The sequence below is a fragment of the Carcharhinus amblyrhynchos genome, chromosome 26, assembly GCF_965287045.1.
Source record: "Carcharhinus amblyrhynchos chromosome 26, sCarAmb.v2.hapA, whole genome shotgun sequence".
In the NCBI taxonomy this organism is placed as follows: Eukaryota; Metazoa; Chordata; class Chondrichthyes; order Carcharhiniformes; family Carcharhinidae; genus Carcharhinus; species Carcharhinus amblyrhynchos.
Window position 1 is genome coordinate 19,469,933 of NC_137349.1, and position 17,363 is coordinate 19,487,295.

The 17,363-nt window shown below is 42.2% G+C and overlaps 1 protein-coding gene across 4 annotated transcripts in view; it reads left to right on the forward strand.

The window, feature by feature from the left end:
- The first annotated feature begins 1,718 nt into the window (after positions 1–1,718).
- dot1l (DOT1-like histone H3K79 methyltransferase) overlaps positions 1,719–17,363 on the forward strand; it is a 92,868-nt gene continuing 77,223 nt past the window's right edge. For 2 of the 4 annotated variants that reach the window (XM_080213134.1, XM_080213135.1), the window contains exon 1: positions 1,719–2,126. In XM_080213134.1, coding sequence (XP_080069260.1) covers positions 2,046–2,126 — 81 coding nt within the window. In that variant the 5' untranslated portion in view covers positions 1,719–2,045. The remainder of the gene's footprint in view (positions 2,127–17,363) is intronic. The other 2 variants (XM_080213136.1, XM_080213138.1) reach the window with 2 other exon arrangements.

Genomic DNA, 17,363 nt, shown 5'->3' on the forward strand with positions numbered 1-17,363 from the left:
GCTGGAGTACTGTGTGCAGTTTTGGGCGCCGTACTTGCGCAAGGATATTTTGGCCTTGGAGGGAGTGCAGAGGAGGTTTACTAGGCTGATGCTGGAGTTGAGGGGGTTGAGCTATGAGGAAAGGCTGAATAAATTAGGCTTGTACTCGTTAGAGTTTAGAAGAACGAGGGGAGATCTCATTGAGACGTATAAGATGATGAATGGGATGGATAGGATAGAGGTGGAGAGACTCTTCCTGCTCAGAAAGAACAGTAGGACTAGGGGGCACAGCCTCAAGAAAAAGGGGGGGCGGTTTAGAACAGAGTTGAGGAGGAACTTCTTCAAAGGGTGGTGAATCTCTGGAATTCTCTGCCCATTGAAGTGGTGGAGGCTACCTCGCTAAATATTTTTAAGACGCGGGTTGATGGGTTTTTGATAAGAGAGGGGATTAAGGGTTATGGGGAGAGGGCGGGAATGTGGAACTGAGCCACGACAGATCAGCCATGATCTTATTGAATGGTGGGGCAGGCTCGAAGGGCTAGGTGGCCTACTCCTGCTCCTATTTCTTATGTTATGTTTTTATATGGAGAGAGGATGAGATGGTTCACATTTCATGCTTTATGACCCTTTGTCAGACCTGCAGAATGGAAACAAAAATTACATCAGTGTGAATTCTGCTGAGGGCTTTAAGAAAACCCAAACTTACACTGAATTGGTTTTAAAAAAGGTCTGCGTCCAAATTGAAATAAGCTTTTTTTTCCAGCAACGTGGTGTCAGTTTTTTTTGTTCTTATTTCAACGACCACTGTATATTTGGAAACCCCAAAATGGGGTCAGTGTCAGTGCAGAGTTGCCAGTTTGGTTGCAGCAGTAAGAAATGGCCTTTAATGCAGAAGAGATTGGCTTGAGTAGATGTCTGACGATGACACACAGCTCTCAACTGTTTTTAAAGCGTTTCACTCTGATTGACGAACGTTGTGGTGATGCATGGTGACACAGTGGTTAGCCTCACAGTAAGAAGTCTCACAACACCAGGTTAAAGTCCAACAGGTTTATTTGGTAGTAAACAAGACTTCTTACTGTGTTTACCCCAGTCCAACGCTGGCATCTCCACATCATACCCTCACAGTGCCATGGACCTGGGTTCAATTGCCAGCTTGGGTCATTGTCTGTGCAGAGTCACCTGGTGTCTGCGTGGGTTTCCTCCGGGTGGTCCCATAGTCCGAATGACGTGCTGGTTAAGTGCATTGGCTATGCTAAATTCTCCCTCAGCGTACCCGAACAGGCGCAGGAGTGCAGCCACTGGTGGATTTTCACAGTAACTTCATTGCGGTGTTAATGCAAGCCTATTTGTGACACTAATAAGTAAGAATTAGGTGGGCTTTTAAGCTGTGGCAGACACCAGAGCTCTCAGCCCAGAACACATTCCAGAGAACCCAGCAGAGGGAACACACCCTTGAGTTGGTCTCCTGTGCTTCCCTGCATCACGTGCTGCCCTTGCAAACCCCCCCAGCCAATCAGCATGTGCGTCCAAACACACCCCCACATCCCAGAGTTGGTAGAATCGCCAATTTCCTACCATGTTCCACACGGTGGAGGGGTAATTCAGGGGAAGTTTTCGAGTGGATGAAAAACTTTTCCGGGGCTAAGATACGGGAATGGGTTTTAAAGACTTGACGATGCGTCACGTTGGCGAAATAAAGTGGACGAGGGGCGTAGAGCGAGAGATGATTGGGTTGGGAGGTGCTGGTACACCCCTGTATTGGCGAGTTGGTGCAGTCTGCGGTATAGCGCTCTCGGTCGCTCAGTTCACGCCGGCCCCAAGATGGCCGGGCTTTGGGGCTCTGGTGACAGGGAGTCATGAGAGGCAGATGATGACAAATTACCTTTGAACTTTTTTTTGACTCATATAAATCAACGCCCCCTTTTTTTTTCCTCCTCTCCCCTCCTCCTCCTCCTTTTCGGCTCTTAATTTCCTCCCCCCTCCCCGGATTTTTTTAAAAATTTTTTTCTGGCCAGATCTTTTTCAATCCGTCAAAGACATAGCATGATAGTACCAGGAAGAAAATGGGCGAGAAGCACGAACTGCGTCTTAAAAGCCCGGTGGGCGCGGAGCCGGCTGTGTACCCCTGGCCGTTGCCAGTCTATGTGAGTAGTGGAGATTGGGCGGGGAAGGGGGAGGCTGTTCGCGGGCTCTTGTCGAGCGGCAATCCGGCGGCTTGGTGGTGGTGAGGGGGATGGGGGAGAGAGAGAGCGGTATCGATGGGCCCCAAACAGCAGCAACCGAGAGCAAAAAAAAACCCATTCTCCTCTGTCTGTGTTTCTCGGATGGGATTACTTTTATCCAAACTTCTTCATTTATGTTTAATATAAATATATATAAATAGAAATGTTGATCCATTGTCCGGGGTGGGGGGGGGGATCGGGGTGAAGAGGTATTTTTGAGAGGATTGACCGGTTTGTTGTTTTTTTTTGTATGTGTCTTGTGCTCTCGATTGGTGTCGAGCCGGTGTCGGCGGACGGGGAGATATTTATTCCCTTTGTCTCTCAGGCCCCCTCTTACATTCATTGTGGGCTGGGCATTAATCGGAGTGTCCAAATGTCCTCCATCGCCGGGAGCCTTCCTTTCCAATTGTATTTAGACCTATATGTGAGGCTGTTGTCCAAAACAATGATTGTGTGGATTATTTTGAATCCTTTTCATCTCCCTTCTCTCTCTCTCTCTCTCTCTCCACCCCCCATCCCCATTCAATTGTATTACAGAATGACTTTTAGTCATTGCCCGGCTTTCTATTCCTTCCCACCTTTTAGTATGTAGTTGGTGACCCCCCCATACCTCATGACAAGGAGGTCTAAATAAATACATGTTTGGTAAGGACATGTGTGCCAAATTTTGTTCAGTTGATTCCACACAAGCGTGTGTGTGTGTGTGTTTTTGGGGGGATTTGCTTTCAGTCTGCTTTCAGTTTGTAACCGTTACCACGTGTTGGATTGCCTCTGTGTCTGTCCATGGTTTTTTTTGTTGTGTTTGAGTTGGAGTCAAGAGGAGGAGAGGTGGAAGGGGGGAAAAAAAGCGTGTGTGTTTGTGGAAAATGACTGTCGTTGTCTGACTCCGGAATGACTGGAATTCATGAGGAGCCACTGCTTTTTATGGACGCGTGTCTGTAACGACTGTGCGTTATACCCCTGCATTCAAGGGATCAGAAGTAGGGATGTGTATATTTATTTTTTTCCGACAATGAATTCAAAATTCGTGAAATGTCGCCAATCCGGGCGATGGTAGGCTAGACGTGGACGTTGCCGGTGTGTTTCTGATGTGATGACTGTGTTGTTATGGTTTGATAGTGTACGGCCCCGTGCTGACGTTCCTCTGAGCTGTGGGAGGGGAGACTCATTTTGGCAGATCAGCATCAAACAGCTGTTGGCTCAAAACGATACCGTGATAGATTAGCCAAGGGAAAAGACGGGGTGTTCTTCCCTGAAGAGGTCGTGTACTGCCTTCAGCTGCGTGACTTGTTACCAGAAGTGCCACATAATGTTACAAACTTACTGACTAATTCGTTTGTAACAGTTACGTTCGCCGTAAAGTTCAGACACTTTTGTACTGTGTAGCGATTTATGATTCGGCTATGAGTCACTCACCAGTACGTTGAAGCAACAAATTAATTTTTTTTTTCTACACGATTTTGAAAATGTGCACATTCATCTGTGTTGCCACTGAAGGAAATGTGGTCAAATAGAATATTTCAAACCATAGTCTCCTAATAAACGTTACGATTTCACATTAAGTTCTAAAGGTATTAATGAGTATTCATCATTTTGTCTTTAAACTACTCTTGCGTGTGAAAAATACTTCATTAATGGCAAATAATTGTCCTATTTATACATGTTTTGGGGAAAAATTGGAAGGGCTAAATAATAACTGGTTAGTTATTCAAGCGGAAAACTAATTGGGTTTAAAACGTACACTTTTGATTCTAAATAACACGTTGTTAACTTTGAATCACAGAATATCACGTTCATTTTTTTGTCTCGTGAGAATTTAATGCTTAAAAATGGAATACTTATGTTAGTATACCTCCTACTTAAACATTAGACTTAAAACTATCAACGGTGGTCATCTATCAGAATAATAAGCTAAAGGATTTTTTTTCATGTTGCTGTCATTGTTTACCAATGTTATAATGTATGTTGCATTCTAATACTGTGTTTAACCAAATTAAAGTTCATATAAATTTTCTCATGACACCGGAATGATGTGAACGTGATAAATATAGCACAGCTTGTCAGAAAAGGTAAACTAAGGTCAAGTGAATTGTAATGCCACAAGTGGAAATAATAGAGGTCTTGCTGTCAATGATAACAATGTATTTTTATCTAACACTTATGGTTACTTTTCAGTAGGATGGAACATTTGCAATATTCCAAATTAGCATAAAATTCTAATGCTGAAACAATAGCACTTACATTGACACTGCACAAGCTAAAGCTGGCGAAGAGAGCATTTTTGCAAGAGTTGCAAATAGCAGCTTGGATTTCGATAATGCCAATAACATTAAAATGTCCCAAGATACTTCACAGGAAGGATTCAGATAAAATTTGACACTGGATCATATACTACCCCCACCCCTGATACATACATATACACATACATACACACACACCTCTGAAAAACCTAGGGCCCTGCGGCCATTTGGAATTTTGTAATGGTTGCTTTGGCTGATATTAGCAGATGTCCACAGGGAACTTGAACTGGAGACCTTTTCATCTGTGAAACACACCAAGTTGTGCTTTTACTCATTCAACCATTAGGTGGAGCTGCCTTAATAAACTCCTAATAACTACATCAAAATTATTAGTTGTCATGCAGGCTAATTGGGGTTTTATCTCAGTAATTGCTGATCTACACTTCCAAAATGAATATTGTTTATTATTTGGTTGGATTTTTTTCATTTGTTTACATTCTTTCCTAGCCTACCATGGCTGGTGGTACATGCCATGAATGTTGTGTAATGTTGAACTTTTATCTATTAACTAGCAGTTTTCTGTTTAAACTTAGGTGCTTAACACATTTGAATATGCAAACTTTCATTTTTCCCACAACATTTGAAAGTCCTATGATACTGCTAAATGGATGGCCTGCCTTTAGAGTTCGATCAACTCTAATATTGATAACTGGAATGTGATGACATCTCCACTTAATTTCTTCCCCACCCCGCCCCTCCAGTACTGCCTGTGGCATCTTGGTGTTTTCCCCTCCCACCTGTGATATTCAGTTCAGGCATTGAATGAAAAGGGAGTTGGACCTTCTATGCTTTCTATGAAGCACTGCATGTTTAAACATTTAAAACCGGAGTGTTTTATGGCCAATTTATATCACAACTCTACTTCAACGAACTATTCCTCAATATGGCTTGAGACTTTGCTGTAGGATTCACAGTAGTTGTGAAATCTTATAACGGTTTTTACATCTATGGTTGCATATGCAACAGATTCCTCATTTGTTTTGGGAAAATCTGTACCAGCCAGTGAGTGGAAACTAGACCGTTGGCTTTCATTTGACATGAAGTCATGATTAGATGTTGGAAATTACTAACATTGTTACCAGGGATATTTCCTATCTGTTTAGGTGTTGGAAGTAGCATAATTTTGAATTTTATCATGTTGCTGCTATTGATAGACTGGTAAACAACATCAGTAGTTTGTACACCATCTGTTCGTATTTCTTGGGTGCCATTATTAGAAATTGAAAGAAGATGCAATTTGTAGAATGGTCATTGAGGTTGATAGCATGGAAACTGGCCCTTCAGCTCAACTTGTCCATGTGCCCAATTTTTACCATTTAAGGTAATTCCAATTACCCATGTTTGGCCCCTATCCCTTTATACTTACCTTACCCATGTAAGAGAGTGCTTTTTAAAAGACAAAATCGTACCTGCCTCTACTATGTCTGGCAGCTCATTCCAGGTCTCGCCACCCACTATGTGGGCAGGCGGCAGGGTGGGTGAGGAAAATTACCCCTCTGAACCATTTTGTATCTCTCCCTCTTTTAAACCTATGCCCTCTAGTTTTAGACTCCCCTACCTTTGGGAAAATATGTTGACTGTCTACCTTATCTATGCTCCTCATTTTTATAAACCTCAATATCACTATCGCCCCAAGCCTTCTGTGCTCCAGAGGGGGCAAAAAAGTCCCGGTCTTTCCTTATAACTCAAACCCAAGTCCTGGTAATATCCTAGTAAATCTTTTCTGCAGTCTTTCTAGTGTAATATCCTTTCTAAAATAGTGACCAGAGCTGTACACATATTCCAAGTGTGGCCTTGCTAATGTCCTGTACAACTTCAACAAGACATTCCAACTCCTGTGTTCAATGTTCTGACCGATGAAACCAAGCATGTCAATTGACTTTATCACCACCCGTCCACCTGTGACTCTCCTGTCAAGGGGCTATGAATCTGTACCCTCGATCTTTGTTTTTTAACTCTCCCCAGGGGCCTACCATTAATTAAGTCCTGCCCTCGTTCGTTCTATCAAAATGCATCACCTCGCGTTTACGTAAATTGAACTACATCTGCCATTCATCAGCCTGCAAGACATAGGAGCAGAATTAGGCCACAGCCCATCGAGTCTGCTCTGCCATTCAATCACGGCTGATACTTTTCTCATCCCCATTCTCCTGCCTTTTCCCCGTAACCCCGATCTCCTTATTAATCAAGACCTATCTATCTCTGTCTCCATAGCCTTTTGTAGCAAAAAAATTCCACCAATTCACCACTCCCTCTGGCTGAAGAAATTCCTCCTCCTCTTTTAAAGGATCGTCCCTTTAGCCTAAGGCTGTGCCCTCTGGTTCTAGTTTTTCCTACTAGTGGAAACATCCTCTCCACGTCCACTCTACCCAGGCCTCGCAATATCCTGTAAGTTTCAATAAGACCACCACCCCACACACGCTGCGCCCCTCCCCCCCACCCCCGCCATCCTTCTAAACTCTGAGTACAGACCCAGAGTCCTCAATCGTTTCTCATATGGCAAGTGCTTAATTTCAGGGATCATTCTTATGAACCTCCTGTTGGACCCTTTCCAAGGCCAGCACATCCATCCTTAGCTACAAAGCCCTAAACTGCTCACAGTACTCCAAATGGGGTCTGACCAGAGCCTTATGCAGCCTCAGAATACATCCCTTGTATTCTAGTCCTCGACATGAATGCGAACATTGCATTTGTCTTCCTAACTGCTGACTTAACTGTAAGAGAATCTTGAACAAGGACGCCCAAGTCCCTTTGTGTTTCTGATTTCCTAAGCATTTCCCCATTTAGAAAGTAGTGTATGCCTCCATTCCTCCTTCCAAAGTTTATAACCTCACACTTTTCCACATTGCATTCCATCTGGCACTTCTTTGCCCACTCTCCTAACCTGTCCAAGTCCTTCTGCAGCCTCCTGCTTCCTCAATATTACCTGTCCCCCTCCATATCTTTATTATCTGCAAACTTAGCAACAGTGCCTTCTGTTCTTACTTCCAAATCGTTAGTGTATATTGTGAAAAATTGCGGTCCTAGCACCGACCCCTGAGACACATCGTTGACACCCTGAAAAAGATTCCTTTATCCTCACTTTCTGCCAGTCAGCCAATCCTCTATCCATGCCAGGATCATACCCTTAACCCCGTGGGCTCTTAGACTATTTAATAGTCTCCTATGTTGCACCTTGTCAACGGCCTTCCGGAAATATAGATAAGTTATATCCACTGGTTCTCCTTAATCTAACTTGTTACCTCCAAGATTTGTAACAGATCTGTCAGACATGACCTCCCCTTGATGAAGCTATGCTGACTCAGTCCTATGTTAACATGCACTTCCAAGTACTCTGCAATCTCATCTTTAATAATGGACTCTCAAATCTTGCCAGTTGATCAAGATCCTATTGCAATCCTAGTAACCTTCATTGTCCGCTATGTCACAATCATCTGCAAACTTATTAACCATGCCTCCTAAATTCTCATCCAAATCATTCATATAAATCCCAGAGAACTTTACAGATCAGATAAACACACATGGGGGGAAGAAATGATCTAAGGGATGAATATGTAATTGAAATTACAAGTCTTGCACATGCTTTTGAATCTAGGAATGGAGAAGGTACGGCTGTAGGACTTTGGGGAGAGTTACAGACGATGAAGGCAAAATGGCTAAAATGGTGGCTGCCAATAAGGGAGTAAATTAAAGGAGGGAAACGTGATACACCGCTGTTGGATATAAAGTACGAGCACAAACCACTTAAATGTAAAGTACGAGCACAAACCACTTAGATGTAAAGTCTGAGCACGTGCAAGAGCAAAGATCATAAACTCGTACTCCATCTATGGCTTATCCCCACTTTCCAACTTTTAGTCAGTAACTATATGGGGTATGACACATGAGGTAGTATGTAGGTATGCACTTCAATATTTCTGCCATTATCTCCTTGTAATCAGACAGTTCCAGATTTGAAGACTTACCTTTGCATCTCCTCTTAAGCCCCTCCTTATTCCAAACCTGTGTCCCCTGTTTATGGAGCCTTTAAGCAAGATAAATAGGGCCTTTCTGTCTACTCTACTTCGACCCCTCAAAATTTTACACACTTGCTTCAGTTAGGTCTGCCCATCAATTTCCTCTGTTCCAAAACAAAATCCTAATCTATCCAATCTGTGCTCATGCTTAAAATTCTCCTTTCCTACCTCTGAGTCAATTTTGGATCCAATTTGTTACTTTTCCTTGGATCCCACTGACTGTCTTGTGACTGGTCTACAATGGTTCTCAAAAGCCTTATTAAAATCATGTGGATTGCATCAAATGCACCATTCTTATTGGCCATTTTTTTGTTACATCCCAAAATTTAATTATATCAGCCGGACACATTTCCCTTAAATCAGTTAAATGTGTGGAAATACATACAGGTGGGAGCATGATATTGGTCAAGTATCAAATCCTGGGGGTTACTGTTGACCAGAAACTTAACAAGTCATGTAAGTACTGTGGCTACAAGAGCAGATCAGTGACCAGGAATCCTGCAGCGAGTTACTCACCACCTGACTCCCCAGGGCCTGGTCACAATCTGCAATGAGAGAGTCAGGAGTGTGATGGAATATTCTTCCTCCTTGCCTGGATTAATGCAGCTTCAACAACACTCTAGAAACTTGACACCATCCAGGACAAAGCAGCTCGCTTGATTGGCACCCCATCCATAATAATTCACTTCATCTAGCACTGGTGAACAATGGCAGCAGTGTGTAACATCTACAAGATGTACTACAGGAATTCACTGAGGCTCCTTAAACAGCACCTTCAAGCCCTTAAGCACTCCATCTGGAAGGACAAAGGTAGCAGAAAGATAGGAACGCCACCATCTCAAAATTCCCCTACAAGCCACTCACCATCCTGACTTGGGAATATTTCGCTGTTCTTTCACAGTAGCTGGGTGAGAATCCTCAAACTCTGTAACAGCGCTATGGGTGTATCTACACCACGTGGGCTGCATCAGAAGGTAGTTCGCCACCACCAGGGCAATTGGGGATAGACAAATGCTGGCCTAGCGAGCAATGGCCACATCCTTTTGAATTTTTAAAAAGTCTGGCATAGTCAGTGTAATGCTTTCATGGTTGGTATATGAACACTGGCATTTTTTGGATAGAATACAGCTAAAAATGCAAGAATTAGACTTTGGCAATAGTGCATTAGTAGTAACCAAGACGTGTTATCTTGGGCAGATGGAAAAAGACAATCTTGCTGTTGGAATGAACATGGAGCTTCTGATATTATTGCTTTTAGAATGTATTAACTGCAAAAAGAACATTTTATCTGGCACAACTGGTCAGGCCCTTCTATGTTTGGACTTCGCAGAGCTGACTCATACTCGACCCAATTAGTAAAGTCAAATGCTTTGAATGTTATCGTTAGGTCATCCATATCATTGAAGATCACACTGACTTGATTGATAATCCAATGTAGTAATGCAACTTAATATACTGAACATTTTTCAGTGCCAATTTAACCCTGTTTTTCTTGAACTGAGTTGTGACTATTGAATCACTTCTTAGGTATTTGGAAACAATTTTTAGTGTGTTAATCCAGCAACAAAAGGGAACCAAATTATCAAATGTTGACAAAGACTGCCACCACAGTAATGATATTGATTGCATTGTAATCACAAAAATGTGGTTGTATTGTACAATATGTAGTTGAGCATACAGTATGACATTTCTTTGGAAATCTAGTTTGTACTTGTGTGTGAAAAGTGTAGTAGTTCTAAAACATGAGTAGCTGTTGGAACAGACCCATAACAGTATGTTGGAAAGCAGAAAAGAGATTTGCACACAAGTGGAATCGAACACAAATCAGATGAAGGGCAATGTTGTTCAAATTTGGGCACTTGGGCCACAACCTTTCAGAATTTCATGCAGCCAAAATGTAAAATAACGCATTTTAACAATAAACCATTCCCCGCAACAATGACTAAAAATCCTTTCACAAATTCACCCTATTTCTTGTTTGGCATTGACAATTTTGTATTATGCTGAGATAGGATAATTGTAGTTGTCACCTTTTGTGTGTATTTTATTTTTGATTGTACAAACACTTTCTACATCAGATTTCACTTAATTCACCACTTCCAGAAGTGATTCAGTTAAATAACTTTGAAGTTACAGTACTGTTAAGCTGGAATCCTTGCTATCTTTTGTTAGCATCTTTATATTTTTGGAGCTAAAATTATTATTTTACCCAAACAACATTGCTACTTTCTCTTGTGACTATTTATTGTAAATCTTGATGTTGCTTTATTTCACTTCTGCCACAGTATCTCCATCAATAGTAGGTGTCAGTTCCACTTGTTAATATTTGAAATAGCCAACCCATCCTCAAGTACTCAATCCTACCCTTCAAATCTCCTCCCCTGAACAATTATTTATGTCAGGAAGCAGAGGTTACTTCAAGTAATCTCTATTTGTGTTTTGGGATTTTAGAGAAGGTATTGATTTAAGTGGGTTCAATTTAGTGTTTTGATGTCAGAAAGGATACAACTCTCGTTAAACAAAAGTGTTGGTTTGGGGGCTTTTGGTTTCGGTTTATGCTGTGGCTACATTGTGCTGACTTTACGATGGGAAAAGTAAACGTGATTTTGGGGAAAGAATGACATGTTGCTCAGCAACCAGTGGCCACTTTAAGCAAGATAGACCTTGTGATGGTTTTAGCTGAATTTGTAGCAGATGGAACTAGAGACAGAACAGCCTTCTTTTCTAACGAGGAAGAGCTTTGCAGGGAGATAGGGGAAATCTCTCTCGGCTTTGTTCAAAGAAAAGCCATAAAGTTGAATGAGGAGGGGAGGCAGCAAGTGCCAGAAATCTAAAGAATGGTTAGTTAAGAGACCTAAAGGAGGAAGTGAAGTTTTGAGAAGTCTGAAGCCAAAGAAACAAACAAACACACTAGAATATGGTACTGTTCCTTACGTTAAAGACAAGGCAGCTGAGTGCTAAGCAGTTGGCTAATTGCAAGCCAAAGATATTTGAAGTGATTCTAAGATTTGTAACATCTTGCTGTAACCTGTAAAGTGATAGTTGGAGCAGTTGGCCTCTGAATCACAGGAGTTTGTGAAAACCTTAAAAGCATTCAAGACAGAGGAATGCTGAGAGTTGTAAAACCTGGAAGCAGGTCTTTGGGAACAGTTGAGACAAAGCAGTGTTTGAAAGAAGATTCTGGTCTGTGTCTTCTTGTGGTGGAGTTTGGCATCACTTGTGAGGAAGCCGGGGTCCAATGAGGTAAGTTGTCTCATGGTATAATAATCATCTGGGTGGTTTTTGGGGAGAAATCCACAGTTCACTTAGCTAATGGTGGCCACTTGGTTTTAGAATGGTGTGTGTCTTACCACAGCCTATAGATTCAAAGGGACTGCATGTTCACTGAGAACGTTATGGCATAAGACATATTTTGTAACCTGTATTATTCTTAAAATCTGTGAATGTTTGTGAAGACAAGTGAGTGAAGGAGTATTGTATTATAGTCAAACTTTTCATGTTTAATATTTTTGTTAAAACCTGATTTGTAGCCCTGTGACTCTGTTCATCACTTTCTGTAAAAAAGGTACAAGTTATGGTCTTTTGAGCCAGTGTTCCATTCTGGCATCTTCCTGTCCAGTAGTAGTAACATTAGCTGGGATTGTAACATTTGCTTCATTTGAACAGTGTATCTGAGCTGTGCTGCCATTAATCATGTTAAAAGATCAAAATTGCAGTCAAGCAACAGTGACCTGCATCGCATGAGCCTTGTGTTGGAGGCTGTTGAGTTTGTCCGTCTGCATATTTGTGTACAAAGGCAAACCAGGGATAGCGTTCAGAAATTGACTTGGAGTCAAGGTGCATGTTGCAGGACACTTAGTAATGCCAATCTTGAGCTTATTTTGTTTAAATACGCTGGTCCTGCTGTTCTGTTTACCTGTCAAGATTGTGATTATCAGCTGTAAAAATAACATACAGTATCAATATACTGTGCATCTCAGTATGTCCTAAAAATAATCTTGTCCATGACATTTGTTTTCTCCATCTTCCTACTTAGTATGTCGGAAAGGTTGATTGGCTCGGCCTTTTGGCCAAGATCAAGTGTAGTATCGACGTGCTGTACTTGGTTGAAGTCATTAGGTTACATTTTAGCTTCATTTTTGAAGCAATTTTTTTAAAGTGGCATCTCGGCCTTTTGGCTAAAATGCAAATGAGATCAAGCCTTAGATCATAGATCATAAATCATAGAACCCTACAGTACAGAAGGAGGCCCTTCGGCCCATCGAGTCTGCACTGAACACAATCCCACCCAGGCCCTACGCCCATATCCCTACATATTATACCCACTAATCCCTCTAACCTCCACTATCCTGGACACGAAGGGGTAATTTCTTAGCATGGCCAATCAACCTAACCCGCACACCTTTGGGAGGAAACTGGAGCACCCGGAGGAAACCCACACAGACATGAGGAGAATGTGCAAACTCCACACAGACAGTGACTCGAGCCAAGAATCGAACCCAGAGCTGTGAAGAAGAATCCTTGGAGTAGGTGTAGCTCCTTCTCCTCCAATCAGCTTGGATCATATACATCATGCCCAAGACAGGAGGTGAGAGCCCTGTCTTGTCAACTTGGATCGGGAATGTCTCAACTTGTTGGGACTCTGGATTGGATTGGATTAAAGAATAAAAAAACTTGGCTTTTTTTGAAAAGGAATTTTGAAATTTAAAGAATCTGATTTGGAGTTCATGTTGGAGTTCACCAAAAAGATATTTCATTGGTTACCCTTGAAGGAATACTTTGCAAGGTTCATACAGTTCTGAAGTGTTTCATTATGTGAATTGGGAAGATAGAGTGGTTTTGGTTATTGCGTTTTCCCACAGTAGTGCAATAAACATAGTGTTCAGGTGTGTTTCCAGTTCACTTCTCAGCCAAATGTTGATTAAAATTTAATCTTGGTTATACTGCCACCTTTGCAGGAAGACTGTCCTAAGACAAAAATCTCCAGGTAGGAGATCAATGGATATTGGATCTTGCTCAACTCTGAAATGGTGACCCTGGAAAATAATCAGCATATTACTTTGTAAATCATGGAAAGAATACTTAATTTAGTTTCAGTTTGGAAGTTTTTTTAGAGTAACTTTCTGATTTTGTTTAATAATCTTTCCCCTAATTATCTCCCATTTCTTCTCTATCTCTGCTCATTCTCCTTGGTGTGCATACTTTCTCCTATTAATATTTCCTGCCAATGCTTCCCTACTTTCAATTGTTCGATTTGATTTTTAATTCGTTTGCTGGCTAGGCCAGTGTTTATTGCCCATCCCTTATTGCATTTGAGAAGGTGGTGATGAACTGCCGCAGTCCACGTGATGTAGGTATACCCACTGTGCTGTTATGGAGGAGTTACAGAATTTAATTCAAACTGAAGAAACGGCAATATAGCCTTCAATACCATTATTCCTACGAAACTCATCTTGACTCCATGACCTGGGCCTACTCTCCTTCCTCTGTGACTGGATCCTGAACTTTCTAACTGACAGACCACAATCAATAAGGACAGGCAACACCTCCCCCATGATCATCCTCAACATTATATATAGTAATATGTAACCCCTATTATACTCCTTATACACCTATGACTGTGTGGCCAAATTCCCCTCCAGTTCAATTTTCAAATCCATTGACAACATCGCTGCAGTGGGTCAGACCTCAAACAGTGACGAGGCAGTGCAGGAATGAGAGACATTATTATTGCCGCACCAGTTTCTCTATCTCTCAATGTCAACAAAACAAAGGGGATAACACAGGAGGTTATTGCAGAAGGTCAGGGGACAGGGAGTTGGGGGTAGGGTGTTAGCGTGGATAGAGGATTGGTTGTCAAATAGGAGGCAGAGAGTGGGGGTCAATGGGTGCTATTCGGATTGGCGGATGGTGACTAGTGGAGTGCCTCAGGGGTCGGTGCTGGGGCCTCAGCTATTTACCATTTATATAGATGATCTGGAGGAGGGAACTGAGTGTAGGGTGTCGAAATTTGCTGATGACACCAAGATTGGAGGAAAGGCAAATTGTGCGGAGGGTGTGGAGAGTCTACAGAAGGATCTAGATAGGCTGGGCGAATGGGCCAGGAAATGGCAAATGGAATTTAATGTTGGCAAGTGTGAGGTGGTCCACTTTGTTAGGAATAATGGTAGGAAGGATTATCACTTACGTGGCAAAAAAACTGCAGCAGGCGACGGTGCAGAGGGACCTCGGGGTCCTTGTGCATGAGTCGCAAAAACCCAGCTTGCAGGTGATCAGGAAGGCGAATGGGATGCTGGCCTTCATAGCGAGGGGGATTGAATATAAAAGTAGGGCGGTCTTGCTGCGGCTGTATAGGGCATTGGTGAGGCCGCAGCTGGAGTACTGTGTGCAGTTTTGGGCGCCGTACTTACGCAAGGATATTTTGGCCTTGGAGGGAGTGCAGAGGAGGTTTACTAGGCTGATGCCGGAGTTGAGGGGGTTGAGCTATGAGGAGAGGCTGAATAAACTAGGCTTGTACTCGTTAGAGTTTAGAAGAATGAGGGGAGATCTCATTGAGACGTATAAGATGATGAATGGGATGGATAGGATAGAGGTGGAGAGACTCTTCCCGCTCAGAAAGGATAATAGGACTAGGGGGCACAGCCTCAAGATAAAGGGGGGGGCGGTTTAGAACGGAGTTGAGGAGGAACTTCTTCACTCAAAGGGTGGTGAATCTCTGGAATTCTCTGCCCATTGAAGTGGTGGAGGCTACCTCGCTAAATATTTTTAAGACGCGGGTTGATGGGCTTTTGATAAGAGAGGGGATTAAGGGTTATGGGGAGAGGGCGGGAATGTGGAACTGAGCCACGACAGATCAGCCATGATCTTATTGAATGGCGGGGCAGGCTCGAAGGGCTAGATGGCCTACTCCTGCTCCTATTTCTTTGTTTCTTATGATTGTCATCGACTTCAGGAAATATAGTGGAGAACATGCCCCTGCTTACATCAACAGGGACAAAGTAGAAGTGGCTGAAAGCTTCAGGTTTTTAGTGTCCAGATCACCAACAATCTGTCCTGGTCCCCCCCCATGCCAGCACTGTAGTTAAGAAAGCCCATCAATGCCTCTACTTTCTCAGAAGACTAAGGAAATTTGGCATGCCAGCTATGACTCTCCAACTTTTACAGTGCACCATAGAAAGCATTCTGTCTGGTTGTTTCACAGCTTGGAAAGGTTTCTGCTCTGCCCAAGACTGCAAGAAACTACAAAAGGTCATGAGTGTAGTCCAATCCATCACGCAAACCAGCTTCCAATCCATTGAGTCTGTCTACACTTCCAGCTGCATTGACAAAGTAACCACATAATTAAGGACCCCATGCACCCTGGATATTCACCCTTCCATCGGGGAAAAAGATACAAAAGCTTGAGGTCACAAACCAACCAACTCAAAAACAGCTTCTTCCCTGCTGCCGTCAGACTTTTGAATGGACTTACCTTGCATTAAATTGATCTTTCTCAACACCCTAGCTATGACTGTAACACTACGTTCTACACTCTTCCTGTCCTTCTCTATGAATGGTATGCTTTTTCTGAGTAGTGCACAAGAAACAATACTTTTCACTGTATATTAATGTATGTGACAAATCAAAAGTCAGATAGTGAGTGACTTGGAGGGCAACTTCTAGGTTGTGGTGTTCCTATGTATCTGCTGCCCTTGTCCTGCAATCTAGATTGTAGTAGTCATGCTGTCCATGGGGCCTTATTGAGCTCCTATCTTGCATCTTGCAGCTGGTGCTCGCAGTGATGGTGGAAGAATGAATGTTTGTTTGGAGGGGGTGTCTGTCAAGCAGGTGGTGTTGTCCTGGATGATGTCAAACTTCTTGAGTATAGTTGAAGTTGCACTCATCCAGGGAAGGAGAGTAATAATTATTTGGAAACTTTTGAAATTTAAAACAATTCCAAAAAATTTATCTAATTTAGTTAAGGTTCAGGTTAGAAATTCAACAAGTATTTTATGAAGTCCATCTCAATCAATCATAAGTTTTTTGCATTTGGCTAGGATAAGCATGAAATATTTTACTTCAGGTATGATTCGAGTGACCAACTTTTATCAAAGTTTATTTAACAATATAGTTAACATGTGTAGTAAAACAAATTAGCATGCAAATGACACTTTCCTCACAGCACAGACTAATGCTCACGTGATACTGGAATCAAAGCTGTTAGTTGAATTCTGCAATCAAATGCTGTTGCGACTCAAATAGTTTGAAGAAAAGATAGCTTCTCAAAACACCAGAGAAACTTTGGTCCAGCCTCCAACAACAGCAAGTTTTTATCTTTCAGGAAAACAAGAACTTGTTCTCAGCTAACCAACAGGGAGAAAGGGAAAATACTTTTTTTAGCTTGCTGTCCCTTCTAAAACTCAAAACTTGCAGCTCCAAACTGAAAATCCCTGTCACCTGAGCTGCGCACAGTTTTTTCTCCTCCCAACAATGACATCACCTAAGCCCATGAGCATTAATTAAAAACACCTTAAAGGTATGCTAATATCACATACGTGAAATCCAATACTTCAGCCCACTGCTGCTGAGATCCAGGTTTTTGCTGTTATTGACTGCAAGCCAAGTTTTAGCATCAGTGGCCTTTCCGACCCATATGTGGCATAAGGTTTAATTTTGCTGTTTTCTATCCATTCCATGCTTAGTCTTCAACCGCTGTCCTGTTCTCACCAACTTAGGTGTGTGCATCCTGTCCCCTAGTTTTTTAACTTAATTCCAGTCCCTTGTTGTTATTCCTCAGTTTATTTGTCTCCTAACATGAATATTGTCAGAAGCTTGTGATATTTTGTGTTTGTAGTTATCCAAAT